Source organism: Mauremys reevesii, linkage group 7 (assembly GCF_016161935.1).
Source record: "Mauremys reevesii isolate NIE-2019 linkage group 7, ASM1616193v1, whole genome shotgun sequence".
In the NCBI taxonomy this organism is placed as follows: domain Eukaryota; kingdom Metazoa; phylum Chordata; order Testudines; family Geoemydidae; genus Mauremys; species Mauremys reevesii.
The window spans coordinates 18,739,144-18,762,677 of NC_052629.1; the positions used below are offsets into that span (position 1 = coordinate 18,739,144).

The 23,534-nt window shown below is 44.5% G+C and overlaps 1 protein-coding gene across 1 annotated transcript in view; it reads left to right on the forward strand.

Annotated features, from left to right (window-relative positions):
• Positions 1-14,743: 14,743 nt before the first annotated feature.
• Positions 14,744-23,534, forward strand: part of HTRA1 (HtrA serine peptidase 1) — a 46,809-nt gene continuing 38,018 nt past the window's right edge. Inside the window, exon 1 of the mRNA XM_039482223.1 lies at positions 14,744-15,224. Coding sequence (XP_039338157.1) covers positions 14,744-15,224 — 481 coding nt within the window. The remainder of the gene's footprint in view (positions 15,225-23,534) is intronic.

A 23,534-nucleotide genomic window follows, 5' to 3' on the forward strand; every position in this document is an offset into this window, starting at 1 on the left:
TCAGTTTGGATAACTTAAAAGAACTGCTGATGTTTTTTTATTGTACTATTTACCAGAAAAGGATACATCTTAGCATGTGAGTAAAATGATTTATTCATAGACTTAAGGTCAGAAGGGACCATTATGGTCATCTAGTCTGACCACCTGCACAATGCAGGCCACAGAATCTCACCCACCCACTCCTGTAACAAACCCCTAACCTATGTCTGAGTTATTAAAGTCCTCAAATTGTGGTTTAAGGACCTCAAGGTGCAAAGAATCCTCCAACAAGTGACCCCTGCCCCATGCTGCAGAGGAAAGCAAAAAACCTCCAGCGCCTCTGCCAATCTTCCCTGGAGGAAAATTCCTTCCCGACCCCAAATATCGCAATCAGTTAAACCCTGAGCATGTGGGCAAGACTCACCAGCCAGCATCCAGGAAAGAAATCTCTGCAGTAACTCTGATTATTAGCAGGTAAATATGCCCGATGGGATGTTAGATGGGGTGGGATCTAAGATCAATTAATTGCTAAAATTAGGCTATCCCATCATACCATACCCTCCATAAACTTATCAAGCTTAATCTTGAAGCCAGATATGTCTTTTGACCCCATTACTCCCCTTGGAAGGCTGTTCCAGAACTTCACTCCTCTAATGGTTAGAAACCTTCATCTAATTTCAAGTCTAAACTTCCTAGTGTCCAGTTTATATCCATTTGTTCTTGTGGCCACATTGGTACTAAGCTTAAATAATTCCTCTCCCTCCCTGATATTTATCCCTCTGATATGTTTATAAAGAGCAATCATATCTCCCCTCAGCCTTCTTTTGGTTAGGCTAAACAAGCCAAGCTCTTTCAGTCTCCTTTCATAAGACAGGTTTTTCCATTCCTCGGATCATCCTAGTAGCCCTTCTCTGTACCTGTTTCAGTTTGAATTAATTCTTCTTAAACATGGGAGACCAGAACTGCACACAGTATTCCAGATGAGCTCTCACCAGTGCCTTATATAACGGTACTAACACCTCCTTATCTTTGTTGGAAATACTTCACCTGATGAATCCTAAAACTGCATTAGCTTTTTTAATGGCCATATCACAGCAGGGGAAGAAACCCAGCATGGAACTTCTTTCATCACTAGACTCCATCTCCTTCCTGACAGTTTGAATGAACTTTACTTTGGGGGGTAGCTTTCAGAATTGATTTCAGGGGTTCACTGGACTATAAAAGAGGGGTAAATAACCCCAAGTTATTTTTCACCTAAAACGACAAAGGAACCAAGCATTTGGGACTTTGTGGGAAATCCTGACCCCAGGGTGGCCAAGCACCTTGCTGGAAGGTGGTATGGTAAGTATCTTACACAGACCCAAAACTGTAGTTTTGTTAAATCTTAGTTTCTAGAAAGTGTTTTTCACTTTTATTTGCTTATAAATCTATTCTTTTATACTTAAAATCTCCATTTGTTAATAAACTTTTTACTTTTAATCTAAACCAAGCCACAGCTGTTTGAGTTGAAGTAATTGTTAGCTCCAGTTAAAGTGATAGACTGTGCATTTTGTCTCTTTAGAGGAGAAAACAAACCTTATTATTCCTGTAAATGGTCCAGGAAATGAGGTTTTCAGTAGCAGTGCCCATTCAGCTTGTGCATGCGCTCTACATAACCTTGTGCCCTGCCCTGAGACTATAGAGGGCTGTGCGGGTGAATCACCCTGAGTTCCTCCTTACCTGCCTGAGATGGAGCTTCAGCAATGTCTGCTTTGAGCTTGCCACATTGATGTTTCTTATCCTAGTTCTTAGTTTAGTTAGTTTGCGCTAGTAGCTGGTTTATCCGAGGGCTGTTTTGTCCCCTTTATTTTATTCTCTCTCCAGGGAGGTTTACCTCACCAGAAGGGTATGCCCAGTTCAGTGGGGCTCAAATCCTGCCTCGCTGCGAGGCTGTCGCGGTGATCGACCGCCATTCCTGGTATGTCCATTGCCTTAGGGAAACACACATCCTTCAAAGGTGCAACTTCTGCTTAGCACTTAAATCTAAGGCCAGGAAAAACCAGAAAATTAAACTGAAACTCCCCCCTCTACTCTTTAAGGGCCAATGTTATGCCCTTCTGCATAACAGACTGATTCTTCATTGCCAAATTTCTGTTATGGAACCTATGAATGCATTCTGCATGGAAACCACAAAAATCTTCCCCTTCATCCAGCTTTTCTCGCTCAATAGATGTTCTTCAGTAATTGCCTCATTAGCCATTTGAAAGAATGAACTTGTTGCACATTTAAGAAATTCCAAAGGTACTATCAGTTCAGCTTTCTTAAAGCAAAGCTTGAAAACATGCCCTATCACAGCTTAACAATAGTGCTCTCTCTAAAATGGATGATCAAAATAATTATAAATATGTTTAAATGTCTTTCGCCAATTAATCTGGAAACGCTTCACGAACAATATGTGCAGTGGGAATCACTGCCCACTGCTAAAACTCAGCCATCTCTGTTAAAAGTGGCCTCTGTTAAACAGCATATGGTACCATGCAAAAAGAATACCATAGCCTATTGAAACTACAAAGGGGATTTTATATAGCCACAGTGTAATATCGATATTTGTCCAGGACACAATTAAAACTCCTATTGTGCTCAAGCTATTGTAGATTCTCATGTGGTCCTCATAACTGTAGTAGTTGAGCACCTGTCTTAGAGTTGTTGTGAGGATAAATTTAATCAAAGGTAGATAGTAGTATAATTCCCAATTCTACATATGCAGAACTGAGGCACAGAAAAACTATTTACCCAAGATCATGCAGGAAGTCTGTGGTAAAGCAAGAAATTGAACCTAGGTCTCTCAGCACCTTGTGAAAGTTCTTATGGATTTTTAATGCTGATTGCCGCTCTTACCTCTTTCAAAAGGTTGCACCTCTGGTGCCCACAGCATCATGTTACTATTTTCCATCATTATTCATGGAGAAAATTTGCTGAATCGGCAACATTTTCCTTTAAGGTCTCCCATCCCAATACTGACCAGTTACACCATTGACCCAGCTTCATTAGAAATGGGCATAAAATGGACCCTTCAGATATGCCCCTTGCAAATTTCATCTCGTTTAAACTAGGCAGAGTCAGTACTTCTCTAGGAAGTTCCAACGAAAACCTAAGTGCTACCGTACAAGAAGGGTTGGCGATTCACTATATTCTTCCCAATTTATGTAAAGTTAATTTAGACACTTTTCTGAAGTTTGGAGATGCACGTTTAACACAACCAAGTAGTAAATGCCAAAGTGACATACAGCTCTTAGCACTAACCCGATTTCACACAGTAACTGTTTAAAAAATGTGCAAAATTAAACCATTTACTCTCAACTCAATAAGTTATACCACAATCCGACGACAAATATCCTTCACAGCACCATGCTTTCATGTGAAATCACTGAGTGACTCAAGATGAGTTTGACAGAGGCAGATTAAGGTTTCCCTGGCCCACAGCAAGTGGGGGGGGGGCTCCTCCCCACCCCTTCCACCTGCAGTCCCACCACTTCTGCCTGTGACCCCATCCACAGCCCCATCCCTTTCTGCCCCTTCCTGGGGACCCTGACCCTGTTCCACCCAGGATCCCCCCACAGTCCACCTACCACACAACCCATTTGTTCCTTCCCCCCCCATCCCCACCCCCACCCCGCAACGGCCTCAAGACTGGAGAAGCTCCACGCTGGGGCCACAGTCCCAAGACTGCAGCAGGGATTCGGGTGCTGGGGCTTCCCCTGCCACCACCACCACCCCTACGCTTATGTGGGGGACCAGGGTCAGAGTGCCAGGGTTTCTCCCACCCTGCCCTGTGCTGCTGCTGGAGAGCGGGGTCGCACATGGGTGCTTCCCGTGCTGCCCTGTGACTTCTGCTGGGGATGGGGTCGGTAGCTACCTGGGGGCTATTGCTGCAGAGGGGGCAGCTGGGGGTGCTTCCCCCATCGCACGGCTTTGGCTGGGGTTGTTGGGGGTGCTTTTCCCCCATCCTGTGGCTTCTGTCAGGAATGGGGTCAGGAGGTTGCTGAGGAGGCTTCCCCATGTTCTGCGGCTTCTGCCGGGGATGGGGTTGGGCTGCAGGGGCTTTCCCCACCCCACGGCTTCTGCCGGGGACAGGATCAGGGGCACAGGGGTTTCTCCCACCCCACCCTCCAGGTACCAAAAGCTGGGCCCCTCCCCCCCCCCCCCCAGTAGGCCAGGCCCCATGGGCCCAGTGGCTAATCTGCTGGTGGAGTTTGAAAATTCTGTCAACTTTCTATACAATCTAATATATATAATGATCACAAGCAAGATGGTATAAATGCCCAAGGTATGACTATACTAGTGGGTTTACCATTAGTGAAGCTGTGCAGTTACTGTAAATATGGGTATTAATTTTGCTAGTGTATATGTGGCCTGAAAGGGTATCAGAAAAGAAAGCTAATTCAGACTGTGGGAGACAGTCATAAAAAAAGCAGCAGTCGGAACAGAGTTTTGTTTAAAATACAACCACCACTATCTTCTTTCACCTCCCAAGAGATAATAAATACCTTTTTTTAAAAAAACACTGCTTCTGTCTCCAGATTCAGAAGAGATTGCCTAACATGTCTAAAGTATCAGAGGGGTAGCCGTGTTAGTCTGGCTATTTTTCATTTCTAAATCAGTGCAAGACCAAAACATTGCAAATACCTGAGCAGAATTCAACCTGGAAATATTCACTTTCCAACGGAAAAGCAGACCTTTTTAAAGAGACTGACTTTTAGGGGGAGGCAGAGAGAAAGAGTTACTCCTATGGTGTGTGTGCGCACGGGGAGGTGGGGGGGGGGAGGAGGAATGAAATTGTGGTGATACTTAGCTACATGGTTCTATATATTGTAATTTTTGGCAAATCCCGTTCCCCAGAAAAAAATCAAATTTTTGTGTAGTATTTCTAAACCTGAAAATGAGATTTAATAAATAAATCACTTCCTGTCTTACCTGGTGCTGTGGATTGCAGTCTTGTTTGTGCCTTGACTCTTACCAACTACATTTAATACCTTAATACTCACCTAGATTATAACACTATCTATTTACCCCTATCTATGGCTCCCATCTAGCAAAGCCCTGGCACATGTGTTAGTTTTGTTGTATGAGTAATCCTATCTGAAGTCAATGAGACTACTCACATACTTAAGTTAAGCATGAGCTCCACTGTTTTGCTGGACTGAGGCCTAAATGTTTGGCTCAATTTCTTACTTTAGACATTAGCTTTTACTTATCCAGACTAACACGGCTACCCCTCTGATACTTTAGACATGTTAGGCAATCTCTTCTGAATCTGGAGACAGAAACTGTCTGGTGTTGATGGGTGAAGGTATCATGTAATGGTCTGGCAATAGCATTAATACAGGGGTTGGAAACCTGCAGCACATGTGCCAAAGGTGGCATGCGAGTTGATTTTTAGTGGCACTATGCTGCCAGCCAGGGTCCTGGCCACCAGCCCCGCGCTGCCTGCCTGGATGGACGGAACCCCGGGCCGGCAGAGGGCTGAGCAGGGCCTGCGGCTGGGACCCTGGCTGGCAGGAGCCGGTGGACGGAACCCCAGACTGGCAGCAGACTGAGCGACTCAGCCCACTGCCGGTCTGGGGTTTCGTCTGCTGCCCACGCTGCCAGTCTGGGGTTCTGTCTGCCAGCCCCTGTAAATGTAAAATTTATTGCTGGCACGCAAATCCTTACATTAATGAAGACTTGGCACACCACTTCTCAAAGGTTGCCAACCCCTGACATAATATGTATCCTTTATTATGGAGGTACCAGTCATTACTCTATAGTTACAATTGCACTAGTTTTGCTCTTAAAGTATTTTTAAGTATGAAAAATATAGCATACTTTCCCCAAAATTGCAACACCTTGAATACAGAATGATTTTTTTTAAAGAATTTGTAAGGAAATCCATTAATTAGCATGAGTTAAAATTAATTTAAAAAGATGATCCTTTACAAAATTTAGCACCTCGTCTTCTATTCCATTCCTGATACCACCCCAATCACTATAGTATCTGAGCACCTTTCAATATTGCATTCAGTGACATGACTGACATCTGTCACTTGTGGTTTGTTCTTTCTCATCCTGTTCCCAGAGGGAGAATTACATACACAGAGGAGTGTTTTGTTTTGGATGGGTTTGGACGTTTTGTGCACTTGTGTGCGTGTGTTGCAGTCTTTTGTTGCATATCTTGCTGTGTGCTTATAGTAGAGAAGACAAGGTCAAAGAAGTGAGCCCTTTGCCCTTGAAGTGAAAGGTGGAGAGATTTGTGATGGTTAAGGCTATGGTTTAGTCATGGAGGTTGCACAAGTTACAAAATCAATGACTTCCAGAGACCTCTGTGACTTCAGCGGTGGGGTACCCCGCAGCTCCGAGCCACCACTAGCGACATACCACGCTGCTCCTGGCACTGGTGGCAGCAGGGTACCCAGCAGCTCCCAGCTGCTGTGGGTGGTGGGGGAACCCCAAGCTCCCAGCTGCCAGATGGCTGCAAGGGAACCCCTGAGCTCCCCGGTGGCAGGGGAACCCTGGAGCTCATGGGCAGCAGCCAGGAGTGGCAGGGGAACTCCCGGGAGGCGGCTGGGGAGTCCCCAAGCTCCTGGCAGCCACAGGGGAACCCCTGAGCTTGTGGGGCTGGTGGGGGACCCCCGAGCTCCCAGCAGCCGGGGGTGGCAGGGGAACTCCCGGGAGGCGGCTGGGGAGTCCCCAAGCTCCTGGCAGCCACAGGGGAACCCCTGAGCTTGTGGGGGTGGTGGGGGACCCCCAAGCTCCTAGCAGCCAGGGTAGCAGGGGAACCCCCGAGCTCCCGGCTGCCGCAGGCCCCCAGAGCTGCAGATGGTGGGGGTTCCCTACAGCTCTCAGCTGACAAAGGAGATGGGGCCCCCCACAGGCTGTGGGGGTACCTCACAGTCCCCAGCTGCTGCACGTGTCTCCTAGCCTCTGTGCAGCTGCCCCCCCTTCAGGTGGTGTAGGGATCCGCAGATCCCCATTTCCCCCCAGATATTTTTAGTAAAAATCAGGGACAGGTCACGGATTCTGTGAATTTTTCCTTTTTGCCCATGACCTGTCCACTTTTTTACTAAAAATATCCATGACAAAATCTTAGCCTTAGTGATGGTCCTTAGTTCCTGTGGGAGCTCATTCCAGCTCCCTAGAAAGCTCTTTTCCTGAGCACACTAGCTTTATCCTTATGTGGAATGTTCCATTATGCCAAAGAGGAGAAGTTGTGGACCATGATCTTTATCCTAGAGCTTTAGATGAGCTTTTATGCCTCCTACACCTTGGCAACTGAGCCCCTTGAAGATAAATACCAAAACAATTGAAGCTAATATTCTATCAATCTCTATGGGAAGCCAGTATAGCGAATGGAGAACAGGTTTGATATGCTCATGGTGGCTTATGTTGTTGAGGTGCTGCCATATTCTGCTCTACCTGGAATTTCTTAAGTACTGAAGACTACATGCCCAAGTATATTTCATTGCTGTGGTTCAGATGGTAAGTGATGAGGGCATGTATAACTGAGTTCAGGTCACTGTCCACCAAGATGGGATGGAGTCCCCTAGTCAGCTGGAGATGGTACAAAGCACTGTTCATGAATGCTGCTATATGAGAGCTTAGTGTCAATGAGGAATCCAGGAGCCTCCTAAACTATGGACTGTATTGACCAATTGTGTATCTTTGGTTGTTTTCAACCAAAGGAGACTGATGGTGACTGCAAACTCTTAAAAATACTTTCCTCAGCCCACCAGCATAACCGATCTTTGCTGAGTTTTCCTTCAACCAGCTTCGTCCATGAGTTGATCTTGTCTAAGCATTGTACCATGCTAGCAGTAGTAGTATGACTCTATGTGGTGAACATAAGAACTGTCGTATTGGGTCAGACTAATGGTCCAGGTAGCCCAATATCCTGTCTCTGACAGTGGTCAGTACCAGGTGTTTCAGAGGAATAAATAGAACAGGGCAATTATCCAGTGCCCCAACCCTGTGTTCCCATTTCAGCTGCTGCCAATCAAGATTAAGGTTCCCCTTAGCATGGGTTTGCATCCCGGACCATCTTAGCTCATAGCCATTGATGAATCTAATCTCCATTAACTTATCTAGTTCTTTTTTGAACCCGGTTATACTTTTGGCCATCACATCTCATGGTAATGAATTCCACAGGTTAATTGTGTTGGTGAAAAGTACTTTCTCTTTTTTTTAATCTTAAATCTTTGCATTTCTTGTTCAGTGTTTGTTATTAAAAAGTCATACATGAAACAAAATTCAAAGACAAAAACCTAAGATGTATACTACCTCCAATGTACTCTCTAGTGGCAAAAAACCAGTATATTTAAAAACCAATTTAATCTAATCTTGAACCACAAACACTAAAATGCATTAATCATTGTATGGCTCTTTTAAATTGTCATACAGAGTTAAGCTAAACTTGTACATCTGGAATGCATATAGGATGGCAAAGGCACACCTGTATTTTCACAGAAAGCTTAGAGAAGTGTAAGGCAAAATACCAATATGATGATGGTAAAGCTAGAGAACACTGCAGTGTGTTTTGGTTTTGTAAATACTAGCTAATTACAGGTCTGGAAAAGGTACTCTGAGCATCACAGCAACATGCAAGGTGAAACAGATCGGTTAGCATAAGTCAGGGCTTCACAAACTGTGGGTCGGGACCCAAAGTGGGTTGCAACCGCATTTTAATGGAATCGCCAGGGCTGGTGTTATACTTGCTGGGGTCCAGAGCTGAAGCTGAAGCCCAAGCCCCACTGCATGGGGCCGAAGCTGAAGCCCGAGTCTCACTGCCCGGGGTCGAAACCCAAGGGCTTCAGCCCTGCACAGTGGGGCTCAGGTTACAGGGCTTCAGCTTTGGCCCCCTGCCTGGGGCAGTGGGACTTGAACGGGCTCAGACTTCGGTCCCTCCTCCCGGAGTCATGTAGTAAATTTTGTTGTCAGAAAGGGGTCATCGTGGACAAAAAAAAAAAGGGGGTGGGGGGCAGGTGTGTGGGTTACAGATTGTTGTAATAAACCAGAAATCCAGAGTCTTTATTAAGACCGTGATTTTTAGTGTCTAGCAGAGTAATTAATTTACAGACTCATCTTTTGAAAGTGTTGTGCAGGTTTCCTTTGAGGATGAGGAGTAATAGGTCAGACAGAGTGATCACTTTGTGAAAAGTGTTTATCCACAGATTCCTAGACACCACGGTGCAAATAAGTGGTGGTCACATTAACACCACCCTATACCGAAAACCTACCGACCGCTATGCCTACCTTCATGCCTCCAGCTTCCATCCCGGGCACACCACAAGATCCATTGTCTACAGCCAAGCACTGAGGTACAACCGTATCTGCTCTAACCCCGCAGACAGAGACCAACACTTAGAAAATCTCCACCAAGCATTCTCAAGACTACAGTACCCACATGAGGAAATAAGGAAACAGATCAACAGAGCCAGATGTGTACCCAGAAGCCTCCTACTGCAAGACAAGCCCAAGAAAGAAACCAACAGGACTCCACTGGCCATCACATACAGTCCCCAGCTCAAACCCCTCCAACGCATCATCAGGGATCTACAACCCATCCTGGAGAATGATCCCACACTTTCACAGGCCTTGGGTGGCAGGCCAGTCCTCGCCCACAGACAACCTGCCAACCTGAAGCATATTCTCACCAGCAACTGCACACCGCACCATAGTAACTCTAGCTCAGCAACCAACCCATGCAACAAACCTCGATGCCAACTCTGCCCACATATCTACACCAGCAACACCATCACAGGACCTAACCAGATCAGCCACACCATCACCGGTTCATTCACCTGCACGTCCACCAATGTAATATATGCCATCATATGCCAGCAATGCCCCTCTGCTATGTACATCGGCCAAACTGGACAGTCTCTAAGGAAAAGGATAAATGGACACAAATCAGACATTAGGAATGGCAATATACAAAAACCTGTAGGAGAACACTTCAACCTCCCTGGCCACACAATAGCAGATTTTAAGGTGGCCATCCTCCAGCCAAAAAACTTTAGGACCAGACTCCAGAGAGAAACTGCTGAGCTCCAGTTCATCTGCAAATTTAACACCATCAGTTTAGGACTAAACAAAGACTGTGAATGGCTTGCCAATTACAGAACCAGTTTCTCCTCCCTTGGTTTTCACACCTCAGCTGCTGGAACAGGGCCCCATCCTCCCTGATTGATCTAACCTCGTTATCTCTAGCTTGCTTCTTGCTTGCTTATATATACACATCTGCCCCTGGAAATTTCCACTGCTTGCATCCGAAGAAGTGGGTGTTCACCCACGAAAGCTCATGCTACAAAACATCTGTTAGTCTATAAGGTGCCACAGGATTCTTTGCTGCTTCTACAGAACCAGACTAACACGGCTACCCCTCTGATACTATCCACAGATTGGGTATTTTTGTCTTTTATCATTTTCCTGTGAGAGTTCATTTCAGAGCATAGTGATTGGTTTCACTCACGTTGCTGTTGTTCAGGCATTTAGTGCAGTGGATGAGGTACACCACATGTTATGATAGGGATGTGTAGGATCCGTAGATCTTGAAAGACCTGTTTTGGAGGGGGGTGGGTGTTGATCACTGTAGAAACATCTGCAGGTTTTGCATCTGTCCTGGCAGGGTCTGATGCCCTTTTGATTTGATTGTCATGGTCTGTGGGGAGGTTGCTTCTGATGATGAGCTTGGAGAGGCTGGGTGTTGTTTGAAGGTAACAAATGGATGATTAAGGAAACCCCTTCTTTTTGTCTTATGTCTGCAGAGGTGTTAACAGGCCCCTCTACCTTGAATGGTCCCTTGAAATATGTACTAACTACTTATGCCAAACAATCTGTTCCGCCTTGCATTTACCTTTAATGGGGCTCCATTTAAGTACCTTTCCCAGACCTGAAGAAGAGCTGTGCTGTGTTGCTCAAAAACATCTCTCTCTCTCTCTCTTTCTCACCAGCAGAAGTTGGTCCAGTAAAAAATATCTCACCCACCTTGTCTCTCTAATGTCCTGGGACTAACATGGCTACAACTACACTGCATACATCAGATTACAGCTATTTCTGGTGGTCCAAACCATTTTGTCTTCACCATTTCTATAGAAAAGACAAAGACCAGGGTTCTATTTTAGGTCTAGCCTTTCACTCTGAGCCAGCAGACACTGGAAGTATGCATACTTGGGGACAGATCCTGCTCCCATTGAAGGAAATGGCAAAGCTTCCATTCTCTTGAGGGAGCGTATCTTTCATGGACCTGTGGTATTTGAGCCCCAAATGGAGTATCGGCCAACCTATCCTCAACCAAGAAAAGTCACTAGAGACCAAGTCCCCTATATATAGGCTGTGATCATTAATGTATATTGCTTGTGTTTGGAGAAATATCATTTACTTTGAACATTATAGCTATGTGATTCTTTCCGAAGGGTAGGAGAGGTGGAAATTAAAATCTTTGAGATTTATATAAAGTAGAGAACTAAAAGACTTGTTATATTCAAGTCCCTTTTCCTGCAGGATACAGTCCTTAGTTATCAGATGCATCAGATATTAGAGTTAATGTTTAAAATCAAATATACACAAGTTAAGAAGGAAGGTACTATACATCTGGGGTCAGGCTTGAGTTATGAGGGATTACAAGTATCAGTTACAAGGTTCACGAGGTACATACATATCTCATAAGCAGCATAGATCCAGATTGGGGTGTGGGAGTTTTTAAAGCATCAGTGGATAAGTGGGCTCAGGTACATCACCCATGGAATCTATTAAGAGTCCGAGTCAGTGTATGCTTAGTCTTAGCCAAAGGCCATGTTTATGTTGAATTTAAAGGGTGTGTGTGTGTGTAAAAACAAACTTATTTCAGAGTACAGGACAATTGTAATGAAATGACCAGAGCTGTCATTTCATGACATGACATGACGACTCTAGAAAAAAATAGGATCTGTCAAATATTTTGAGAAGTTAAGTTTTGTTCCTGTTATTCCATGCAGAAACCATGACTATTTCTAAAAAGCAAATGAAATTCAAGAAAGAAAATAAGATTTTACACTAACAAATCATCACAATATTCTCTGCAAAATCTTTTCTAGGCAAGGAAAACATTTATGAAAGAGCAGATGGAAGTCATGATCAGAAATCCCTTATTTGGAAGTGCACTACTAGTTTTTGAATTAAAATAAGTCTTTGGGATACATTTAATGCTTGTGGTGCAGTATTTAACACACCCTCAGTACAGAAAGCTAATGTCTACCCGGAGCTGGGGTATGATTCACAGCTTGAGGGGACATACTAACACTATTTCTGATCGAGCTAGTGTGCTAAACACAGCATGGTGGGAGGACAGACTAGCCACCTCAAGCATGTGCCTAGTGTTCTGGCTGGGTATGTACTTGGTGTGAGTAGGCCCTTGTGCCACTGCATCTATGCTCTATTTTTAGTGAGCTAGCTTGATAATAGCTAGAATGGGTATGTTTCCTGGAGTATGTACACTCTCAGTTCAAAGTGTAGATATACCCTTAGTATACTACTGCTCTCTTGTGTATTTGGTCATTTGATAAATTATAAATAAACACGTTCAATAGGTGCTCTCTCATCTTTTCACACTATTAATTTAAAGGCAGAATGTTGGCAAGCATTTATATATGGCTTTTTCCTAGCTAGTCTGTAGTAGTGCTTGAATCTGATGGCTCACACAAATTGTGAATAAATTTTATTTTGCCATAAGCAACAGAAAATATGAATTCATATAACAGCTGTTTCAGATTTTTATGCAATTTTTAAGCATAAATTTCTAAACTGTGCTTCAGCAAAGAATTTTGCAAATGCTAAAATATTTTATATTAGTGTTTGTGAACTTTGTTGAAGCAAACTAATTTGTGCATTCTGATTAGAAAATCCATCATTAACTGAGGTAAGGATACCAATTTTAGTCCTCATGCTAGCATATGATTCAATGAATTATAATTGTTCCAGTGGCCTTTGTTAACAGGACTTTGGTCAAACTATTTTGATCAGCTGTGATTGTATGCCTTCACCACTTAGAAAAATGACCAGTTGCTCCTCCTTCCAAACAGCTGAGCTTCCAACAGCTTATATGAATCCATATTTCTACAGTTCTCAACACTCCATGACGATTTGACCTCATGCTAAAAGTGCGCGCGTGAGGAAGTAGACATCAAAATTAGGCAGTGTAAGTACTGGATAACCATTTAAAACAGATGGCTAAAGCATGATTGGGAAGCATTTTATCATAGTAATAGCCTATCAAAATGCATTATTCCCCATCACTTTTAAAACATTAACATCTTTCATGCTGTAAGCCAAAATGTTAAGACTATTTATGTGTTTGTTAATTTATATCTTGACAATTACTACTTAAGTACATGTGAATATTTCCTGCTGTTTCAAATCCTGTAATCAAATTATTTTGGAAACAGCAACTTTATGGGATTGTTCTTGTTATCCTGGGTTTACTTCTGGAACAATGAATTCTTTGTAGATTTTTGTCTTCCGCAAACCAACCATTTAGTCAGCTGTGGGCCTGATCCAACTCCTGTTTGAAGTTGGACTGAGACTTTTTAGAGATTTAGTGGTCTTAGGTTAAGTCACTAATATTTACACACTCTCTAACCACAGGTTCAGATTCTAGCAGCCAAAACATCCTTCACCCTTTTCAAACAGGTCAATGGGGTGCAAGGCCCCATAACTCTTTGTTTCCTAAGATGGGGATTTGCCCCAGCGTGCTTGCTCCAGATTTCCTTTCACTGTACCTCTGCATTGCAAATTTGCAGCATATCAGTGATGATGTCTCTCCACTAGTTTGTGCAGTGGGTTGGTATCCTTAGTTGTAATAAGGAGTTAATAATTGTACATTTATTCAGCAATCTTTTCAGCATACACAGCAGGTCATTTCTGTATAAGAGAGATACAGTATTTACATACCAGCCCAAGGCCTTCCTGTCCTTTGCACAGGCTATCCTTCCCAGGCTCCCAAGTGAAAAATGTGAGATCATTCTTAGCTAATCTAAATAACTTTGTTAAGAAATGTTGCAGTCTATTGCTCACCTCCTTCAACCCCACCGTATTGCTCTGCAACCTTCTGGCACCCTCTTCTTAACCTTTTGCTAGGGTAGAAATTAATGTATTTCTACACCTTTCTGTCTCTGACACTTTCTAATGCTTGGCACGATACTGAACTGTGTCTGGGTCACACATGAACGGCGCCAGGCTCTGCCCTCCACCCTCCTTTTCCCGCCTGGCGATTTGCAAAGTACCTCGCCCCCTGGTAGCGTTGTCCCACCCCTACCTTCTGCCCTGTGTCCCACTCATCTCCACCCAGCCCGCGCCTTTTCCCCACCGTCACCCGCCAGCTTACGAAAACTGCGGTCCTCCCAAACGCCCCGTCCCCTCCCAGGCAGCGCAAACCAATGGGCCGCTTTCCACGCACGCAGCTTCTGGCCGGGCCAGGCTGTTTATAAGGCAGCCCCAGGCGGGCCCCTCCCCTCGCCGCACCCCCCAGCCCAGCAGCTCGGTCCTGGCTTGTGCTTGGTGCCGCTGCGGCTGGCGGTGAGCTCTGCCCCGTCTCCTCCGAGCAGCGCTCGCCCGGGGCGGGACCCCTCTGCCCTTCGCGCCGCGGCCCGGCTCTCCCCGCTGCTGCCGCTGCCGAGCGGGGCTCGGGTTTCAGGGGCTTGGCAGCCCGGCGCCGCTGAGCCTCTTGGGGGCTGCATCAGCCTCCGCTCCGGGCGGCTCTCGGTGTCCCCCGGCCAGGATGCTGCTGGGGCTGAGCTGGGCAGGCGGCTGCTGCCTCCTGCTGCTGCTGCTGCCCGGCGGCGCGGCGGAGCCCGCCCGGCGCTACGACGAGCGGGCTGCCGGCTGCGCCGAGCGCTGCGACCGGGCGCGCTGCCCCGCCGTGCCCGCCGACTGCGCGGGCGGAGAAGCGCCGGACGCCTGCGGCTGCTGCCCGGTGTGCGCGGCCCAGGAGGGCGAGCCCTGCGGCGGGCCGGCCGGGGAGCCGCCCTGCGGAGAGGGGCTCCAGTGCCGGCTCCCGCCCGGCGCGGGAGTGGCGGCGACGGCCACGGTGAGGAAGCGAGCCAAGGCCGGGCTCTGCGTCTGCACCAGCAGCGAGCCCGTGTGCGGCAGCGACGCCAGGACCTACGGCAACCTGTGCCAGCTGCGGGCGGCCAGCCGGCGCTCCGAGCGCCTGCAGCAGCCGCCGGTCATCGCCATCCAGCGGGGCGCCTGCGGCCAGGGTAAGGGGGGGGATTCCCTCAGCGCTAAAATAAACTAATCCAGCGGCATTAGCCCTGTTCCCCGGCTGATGGCCGTGCTGGTACTGGGCTGCCCAGAGGATTAAGGGGGGCTGGGGCAAAGCAATTTCAGTGGCCCCTGCCATAAAAAAAAAAGTTGCAATACTATAGAATATTATATTCCCGTGGGGGCCCTTGCGGGGCCTGGGGCAAATTGCCCCACTTGCTCCTGCCTCTGGGCAGCCCCGCTCTGATACTGAGCTCTGTAGTGTGACCCAGGCCAGAAAGCACTCAGCGGCCCGCAAACGAGTCTCATTGCCCTGCTCAGGACTGGGTCAGCAACTAAAGGCACCAGGTGCCTGCTCCTGCTCTTTTAAGTTTTATCATCTTGTTAGTACCCCCATTAACGGTACTAGCGGTGTTACCGGTGATACCGTCATCGATATCGGTGATGACTGGGTAGGTGCCCAATACATTGGCGCATGTAAAGGAGATAAACAAGACTCTGAATGTTCAGGTCTCAAGACTTGGTCAAGGGGTCCAGAGCAAGCCCCTTCGCTCGTGACTGGCCTTGTAGTGCTCGATTTTTTTTAAGATCTGACCGGAAAGGCGCGCAGTGTTAATCCAGGGGTCTGTGGTAGTCTGTGGTTTCCGGGAATCTGTATTTCAACCATTCAGTGGCCACTGAGCCTGATCCAGTGGACTGGTCCTAATGGAGACTTCAAACCTGGTTTTATAACGGGTGGCTGCTCAACACAGCCTGCCTTTAAAAATGACCATACAGGCTGTTTTTCACTTGTGTACTTCTGTAGGTTTTGTTCCAAAAGAGGAGATCCTTTGCTCTTGAAGTGGCTTCCTCTTTCAGTTGTAGTTTACATACCTGGGTGAGTGGGCGTGAAAAGATTTTAGCCCTGGGGCCACTCACTCAATTAGTATAGAGGAGTTGGGAAATCTCTTGAGACAAGACTGAGATTTTCCCGGTTTATCTATTGTCATGGTTGTCATGCTGCAGGGAACTGTCAATATTGAGTAATAACTTTCATCTTGAAGGCTTCCTAAGTACTTTATAAACTAGTATATGATTGTACCACTGAAATGCAGCCACCTTGGTGGTAAAATAGTGCATATATAATAAAATTAACTTATTAGAAGAGGACCAGAGGAAAGGGTTGGCCTTGACTGATATTTGACTTTCAAGTTTGGTCAGAAACTAGGGCAAGAATGCAATATTTTTAGTATGCAAAGTAACAGGGAAAATTGTTTATATGTTCCACTTAAAATAAAATTAACCCCACATCCTTTAAAACTAGATAAAATACATTTTATCTGAATGAAATTGTATTGCCCGAGGTAGGTTCTGAGAAATACTGGTGAGGGGGTTTATAACTGGGTACTCTTTCATGAAGAGATGACATGGAAAATGTAATAAAAAATACTAAGTTGACAGCTTCTGTTGTAAACCAGGCATTACTAAATGAATGCAATATGGCCATGACAACAGAGCAAGCAGTGAGCTGCTGCCACCCATCTCATCAGATGTTTTATCTTGTTCTGTTTAGTAATAATACATTTAGGTGGAAGTGGGGGAAAATATAAACTTGAAAGCACAATAGGTCGACTTTCTAAATTCTCTTCAAAAGGAACACAGGATGAGTGCAATACAAGAGACAGTGCACAGAATAATGAAGAGGCATAATGTTTTCTCCTTGCTGTTGTTTATAAGTATTTATTGCTATGCTAGCTGAATCTGACAAGTTAGAGGAAGTGAATATGTCTTTGTAGCTTAATAAGATTATTTTTCCCATAACAAAAATATGATGGGTTTTAAATTAGTTGTGTTAGGTATAGTTAAATGTATTCCAAGGTAGAGTTGTGTAAATTTGAGCAGTTCATTGATCATGTATATTGAAGTGAACTCTCTTCACATATAATATCAGGATAAGAAAAGGTAATAGCATTATGTTCTCATATAAATGGACCCTGCCAAATTCACAGTCCATTTTGGTCAATTTCACGTTCATAGGATTTTAAAAATAATAAATTTTATGATTTCAGCTATTTAAACCTGAAATTTCACGGTGTTGTAATTGTAGGGGTCCTGACCCAAAACGTAGTTGAGGGGGCTGAGCAGGTTTCACAAGATTATTGTAGGGGGGGTTGTGGTTCTGCTACTCTTGCTTCTGCTGGTGGTGGAGCTGCCTTCAGAGCTGGGCAGCTGGAGAGTGGTGGCTGCTGACTGAGGGCCCAGCTCTGAAGGCAGCAGCGCAGAAGTAAGGATGGCATGATATGGTATTGCCACCCTTACTTCTGCACTGCTACTGATGGGGCATTGCCTTCAGAGCTGGGCGCCCGGCTAACGGCCACCACTCTCCGGCTGCCCAGTTCTGAAGGCAGTGCAAAAGTGAGGGTGGCAATATTGTGAACCCCCTAAAATAACATTGTGACCCCTCTGTAATTTCCTTTTGAGTCGGGACCCCCAATTTGAGAAACGCTGATCTCCCCCGTGAAATCTCTTTTGTGTGCTTTTATCCTACACTATACAGATTTCACAGGGAAGACCAGATTTCATGGTCCGTGATGCGTTTTTCATAGCTGTGAATTTGGTAGGGTCTTACATATAAATAACAGTAAGAAACACATAATGAAGTTACAGAACTCTATTATACTCTTGTACATGGAATCGCCATACTGATTCAGACCTATAGTCCGTGTAGTTCAGTTTCAAGTCTCTAACAGTGGCCATTACCAGATGCTTCAAAGGAAAATGCAGCATCTCCTCCAAACCCGTCCTTAGGCAGGAGTAGGATAATCTGTCCCCCATTCCCCTGGAAGGTTTCATTTTATAGTTAGCAATTGTTAAGCCCTGGATCATAAGGATTTGTATCCATTCCAAACTACCCAGTGCTTTTGGGAGTTGTATACAAAAAATAGGATAAAATATATGGCTCAGTTTCTAAAATATTACTCATGTTTAGTGATTCACATGCTGTTCCCCTTGAGGTCAATCATTCTGATAAAAACTTGCAGAAACTTTTCATCATCTTCCTTCACAGAAACATCTGCAACTGTTTGAATGTTTTACTCTTTCCTGTCCAGTAAAAGAATATCTATGTGGCTCAGTGCATGTATATTCCAGCTCTGAGTGAAAAACTTCTGTGGAATAGGTATTGAGTTTCAAAAGTGAGTGATATGAGTGCAGTGGTTATACAAATCTTACTTTAATGATCCAGGAGCATCATATTTGATACACAAATGAGAAAGTGAGATCTAAGTTTTGTACCTCTACATTTAAAAGCTATACTGTATTCTATTAGAACTATCACAACCAGTTAACATCAGCAAACACTCAAAGCTTTCATTTCCTCAGTAGACTATAAGCCTTTGATTTTAGATCTCAGTTCATGAAAACAATATTGTTGTCTCATGGTCTTTTTGCCGAATGGTCACAGAATCTGGGCTGTGTTTGAGCAGTAGAGAAATACAACTCTGCTGTTGGTTATGCAGATAAAGCCTAAGCCTGAATTGACTCATTCAATTCATAGTCTTACATTTTCAGTAGAAAACCTAAAAATTAACTTTTTAGGTAAATTTTCAAAAAAAAAAAATCAAATATCCATAAATGATCAGCATTCTGCTCTTGTAGCACCACTGATTAGTGCTTTGTTTGATGTCTGTATCAATGAGAACAAAAGGGAGGTGCTGGAAAAGCAGACCAGTTGTGTGACATCTCATTCCTGGTACAGAGCAAATGTTGTTGCAAGCAAAAATGTTTCAAATGTAAAAAATCCCAAAACAGGGAGTAGGCAGGCGAGAAGGGAGAGAGGCTTCTAGTGATGTCTGATAAAGCAAGCATTGCCTACTGCATGACTTGTAAAACTTTAGCTGTGGCTTTGTTTTTGTTTTTCAATCTCATTTCTAACAAGGAGGTTTTTTTTATTCATACCCAATGAAGTTGGGTTTCCCGACTATAAAACTGGGGGAGGGAGAAATCCTATAACAGTCTTTTATTTCAGAGTAGCAGCCCGGTTAGTCTGTATCCGCAAAAAGAACAGGAGTAGTTGTGGCACCTTAGAGACTAACAAATTTATTTGAGCATAAGCTTTCATGGGCTAAACCCCACTTCATTGGATGCATGTCTTTTATTTGCAGAATAAATGTACTGAATACATCTTGAATTGCATAAGGAAACAGAGCAGTAGGTGTGTAAAAGTTTCCTTCAAATTCAGAAAATACAAAATTTTTTTGCATAATATTGGGTCATTTTAACAACTGATATAAAACAATCTGTAGTGCAAACAGTCAAGTACTATGTTCAAAATCCCCTTTTTCTTTAAGTCATCTGAAGATATGCAGCTGCTGACCATACAGAACAACTTCTCCACTAGTTATTTCCCGGGAAAGCATGTAGGAAATTCTATCCCATCTTTAGTTTTGTGGGATAGGAAATTACTACCTCTGTCTTGTTCTCCACGAAAGGTCCTCAGATCAGAAAACCTGCTCACCTCTTGGTCTCGGTACATGGACCAGCATCAGGAAAAAATGAAATGTACTTAATTTTGTACCTCCTATCTTTTGGCTGTTGTAAATATTCTTTACTTGTCTCAGGAGTCTTATCACAATGCTGCATAACTTGTATCTGTACTAGCCTTTCTCTGGGTTCTGATAGTCTATTTCATACACAGAGGTTCAGTCATGATGGCCTTTTTTTTAATATGGCAGGCAGAGGACCCCAAGGATCCGAACATTATGATAATACATCTTATTCTTTAGCTATCACCTATTCAGGACTTAAACTTAGGCATCACAAATTTTGCTCATTGTTTAATCTATCACCGTCTATGCTGAACGTTTGCGTTGGCTGTCTACCTGGTTGCTGATGTGGGATATCTGTTTCTTCTCAAGAAATCAAACATTCAAATACATTTTATTTAACTGTAGGGCTATGTGCGTGTGAGTGTTGTGTTCTCTACAGAGAATGCCAAAGTGGAAATTTGAGTCATAGGTGAGAGGATGCAGAAGGCCAAGTAAGTCTGGAACACTTTCTTGTGCTTCCTTATCGCCTATCTTCCCCGGGCCTTCAGGTACAAATGTTGTGAACTCTAGGGAAGAGGCAGTTCACTTCAGGGTCTCTTTCAAGTACTGGGACCCTGCCTAAGGATGCAGGGTCATTCTGTGCAACTTGTCCTGGAAGCCAGATGAACTTGGGAGAGTGAGAGTTGAGAACTTCTTGAAGACAGAAGGAACTAGGAGCCAGGACCTGCAGGGAGAAGTCCTAGGAACAGCGAAGTGAAATTACCATTACATGAAACCCAAGGAAGGGGGTAACTTTGAATCAGATGAGATGGACCAACTGAGCAGACTTGCATGCAGGGTGCTGCATTGCACATATACACAGGCTATTTGATTTTTTTCATATACAAGCACCTCCTCATCTCTCCCCCTCCCCCCCCCAAAATGCAGCTACAGAATTTTAATTTGTGAATTGCATGCCATTTTCATCCCAGTATATTGCAAACTACTTTAACAAAACAGAAGAAATTCTCCATCTTTGGAAAAAGCATGAGAAATATCAGCCTAGAGGGTTCAGAAACTATCAAAACAAAGTATACACTTCTACCCTGATATAACGTGGTCCTCGGGAGCCAAAAAAATCTTACTGCATTATAGGTGAAACCGCGTTATATCAGGGTAGCAGTGGGGTAGCTGTGGCAGGGCTCTGACAGTGATTTAAAGGGCCTGGGGCTTCCTGCACGGCCAGAGCTCCGAGCCCTTTAAAGTGCTGCCTTAGCCCCGGGGTAGCGGCGGCAGGGCTCCAGCAATGATTTAAAGAGCCCTGGGCTCCGGCCGCTGCGGGGAGCCCTGAGCCCTTTAAATCTCCGCCCGAGCCCCACTGCCTGATATAATGCAGTAAAACAGCCCCCCCCCCCCCGAGCGCTGCTTTACCGCATTATATCCGAAGTCATGTTATATCAGGTCGTGTTATATCAGGGTAGAGGTGTACTTGGTATCTAGATACTGCAGTGAGGAGGACATTAGAAATACCTAAGGCAGATCACCTTGAGTTACTAGGAAATAAACTTTCTGTTGCTCCTTCTTCCACAAAGATGTGTTTCAGTGGCTCTAACTTCCTCCTTGTCCTGGCCTTGTCCTGTAGGTCAAAGGGAAGAAAATCCTAGACCTTTGCAAATAACTTCCTAAATATAATTTTTTTTGCTGTTGTTTCTCCCATTATACAGTTACGGGCATTCGTAGGGTCAAGGCTGACAGCATCTCACAAAATTTTGTATCCTTGCTTGACATTCTTATAAGCATAAAGTTTGGACAAATTAGGATAATTTTTAACATTTGCATCTAGGAGGAAGGATAGAAACTTTCTTGTGAATGTTGTATAATATTAACCTTTTCTATCAGCCCTTGTTCTGGGACGTTAGGACTCCGCCTTCTATTCTGTGTAGATTCTTATACTGCCCTCATCACTGTAGGATATGCCTTTCAATAGTGCATTACGCAGCAGTGTCACATGTGGTTCCTCCATTCTCTCATCCTGTCCCCAGGGGGAGGATTGTGTGTGCAGTGCAAGGTTATGTTTTGGTAGGGTTTTGTTTTGTGTCATTTAAAAATTTATATGCTGCCCTATGTTTTTATTGGAGAAGGCAGATTGAAGACTCGTGCCTTACACTCAGAGCAGAAGGTAGTGAGGTTTGGGATGTTCCTTAGATTTTCTGGGAGTTTCTCAGACCAGACCCTGAGAAAGCTCTGTATCCTACACAGCCCAGCTTTATGAGTTACTGAATTTTATAACCTCCAGTCAGCACATCTTCCTTGCATAGTTTCAGAAATGGAAGAAGTTTATTCATCGGTAAATCTGACTAATTTGATATTTTGAAATGCACTATATAGACATACATCTTGTCCAAATAACACACTATAATTATCTGGCAGAATGATTTAAATGGAAGGTCAGTAACCATTTGTCATTAATTCTGAGTACTTTGAAAACAACAGAGAAATGAGAACTATGTAGCAAATGATGGGAAAGAACAGTAAATGGAACTACTTAAATTCTTTAGCTTATAGGACTGAAGTGGCTGAATGGTTTTGGCAGTGGAAAGCACTGCAGAAATGTTGGAGCAGGAAGAGAAACTCAGCTGAGAAATCTGGGAAGGTCAAGAACTCAGCCAGATATTTATCAAGGGGAAAGCTGATATTGTTTGTTGTGAACTAAGCTTTCAGCTGTTTTCCTGAAGATAATAATAGATATGTCATGTTTAGCATTCTGGAGACATTTTAAGAGAACTCTGTAGGTTACTTAGTACACACTAAATCCACGAAAATGATCTGTTAGGCTGGGGGGTTTGAATACAATGTGTGCACAAAATAGAGCTTTACAGCCAAGAGAATAATTGACATAGCTTTCTTCTCCTCTCCTCCTCCCATTGTGGCTACATCTTACTCTATCTAGGTGGGCTGAATTTGATTTTTCTTCTCTCCCTCTTGACTGGGTCTTTCTTACCTCAGTAGGGAGTTGTTTTGTGTAGTGGAAATACACCAACAAAATATTTCCTGAAGAACAGAAGGCATTCCCAAACTCTGGCTATTGAAATGTCTCTGAAGCCAAGTATTCAGATTTAGGGCTTGGCTACACTTACAAATTTGCAGCGCTGCAGCAGGGTGTGAAAACACACCCTCTGCAGCGCTGCAAATTGCGGCGCTACAAAGCGCCAGTGTAGTCAAAGCCCCAGCGCTGGGAGCTGCGCTCCCAGCGCTGTCCGTTATTCCCCACAGGGAGGTGGAGTACGGACAGCGCTGGGAGAGTTTTCTCCCAGCGCTGGCGCTTTGACTACACTTAGCGCTTCAAAGCGCTGCCGCGGCAGCGCTTTGAAGTTTAAGTGTAGCCATAGCCTAAGAGGAGAGAGGGAGCTGTGTGAAGTGGATTGTCTGAAGTAGCTCACCTTTACCCCCCCTTCCCATTCTAATCCTTCCTTCTTGGGAGTCAGCAGCAGCAGTTTTGGAGTTACTGTAGGCTTTCCTTCAGGTCCTAATGAGCAAAGAAGCTTAGCTTTGGAGGGTTGGACTTAATCCTTTCATCTCCCTTGATTTGAAATTTAAGAGCACCTTAAAGGAATATATAAAAACCAAGAGTAAGCAGCAAGAACTTGAAAAAGTGGAATTTGAATGTGGTGGGACATGTTCATGGAAAATGTTGTGCTGTCCAAGAAATTGGAGACCTTGGAAAATAATTTTTGCAAATAAGAGCTCGTGTGTGCTTGGAGAGTAATATTGGAAATAGAAGCTGTGACTGGCATGCAAAAT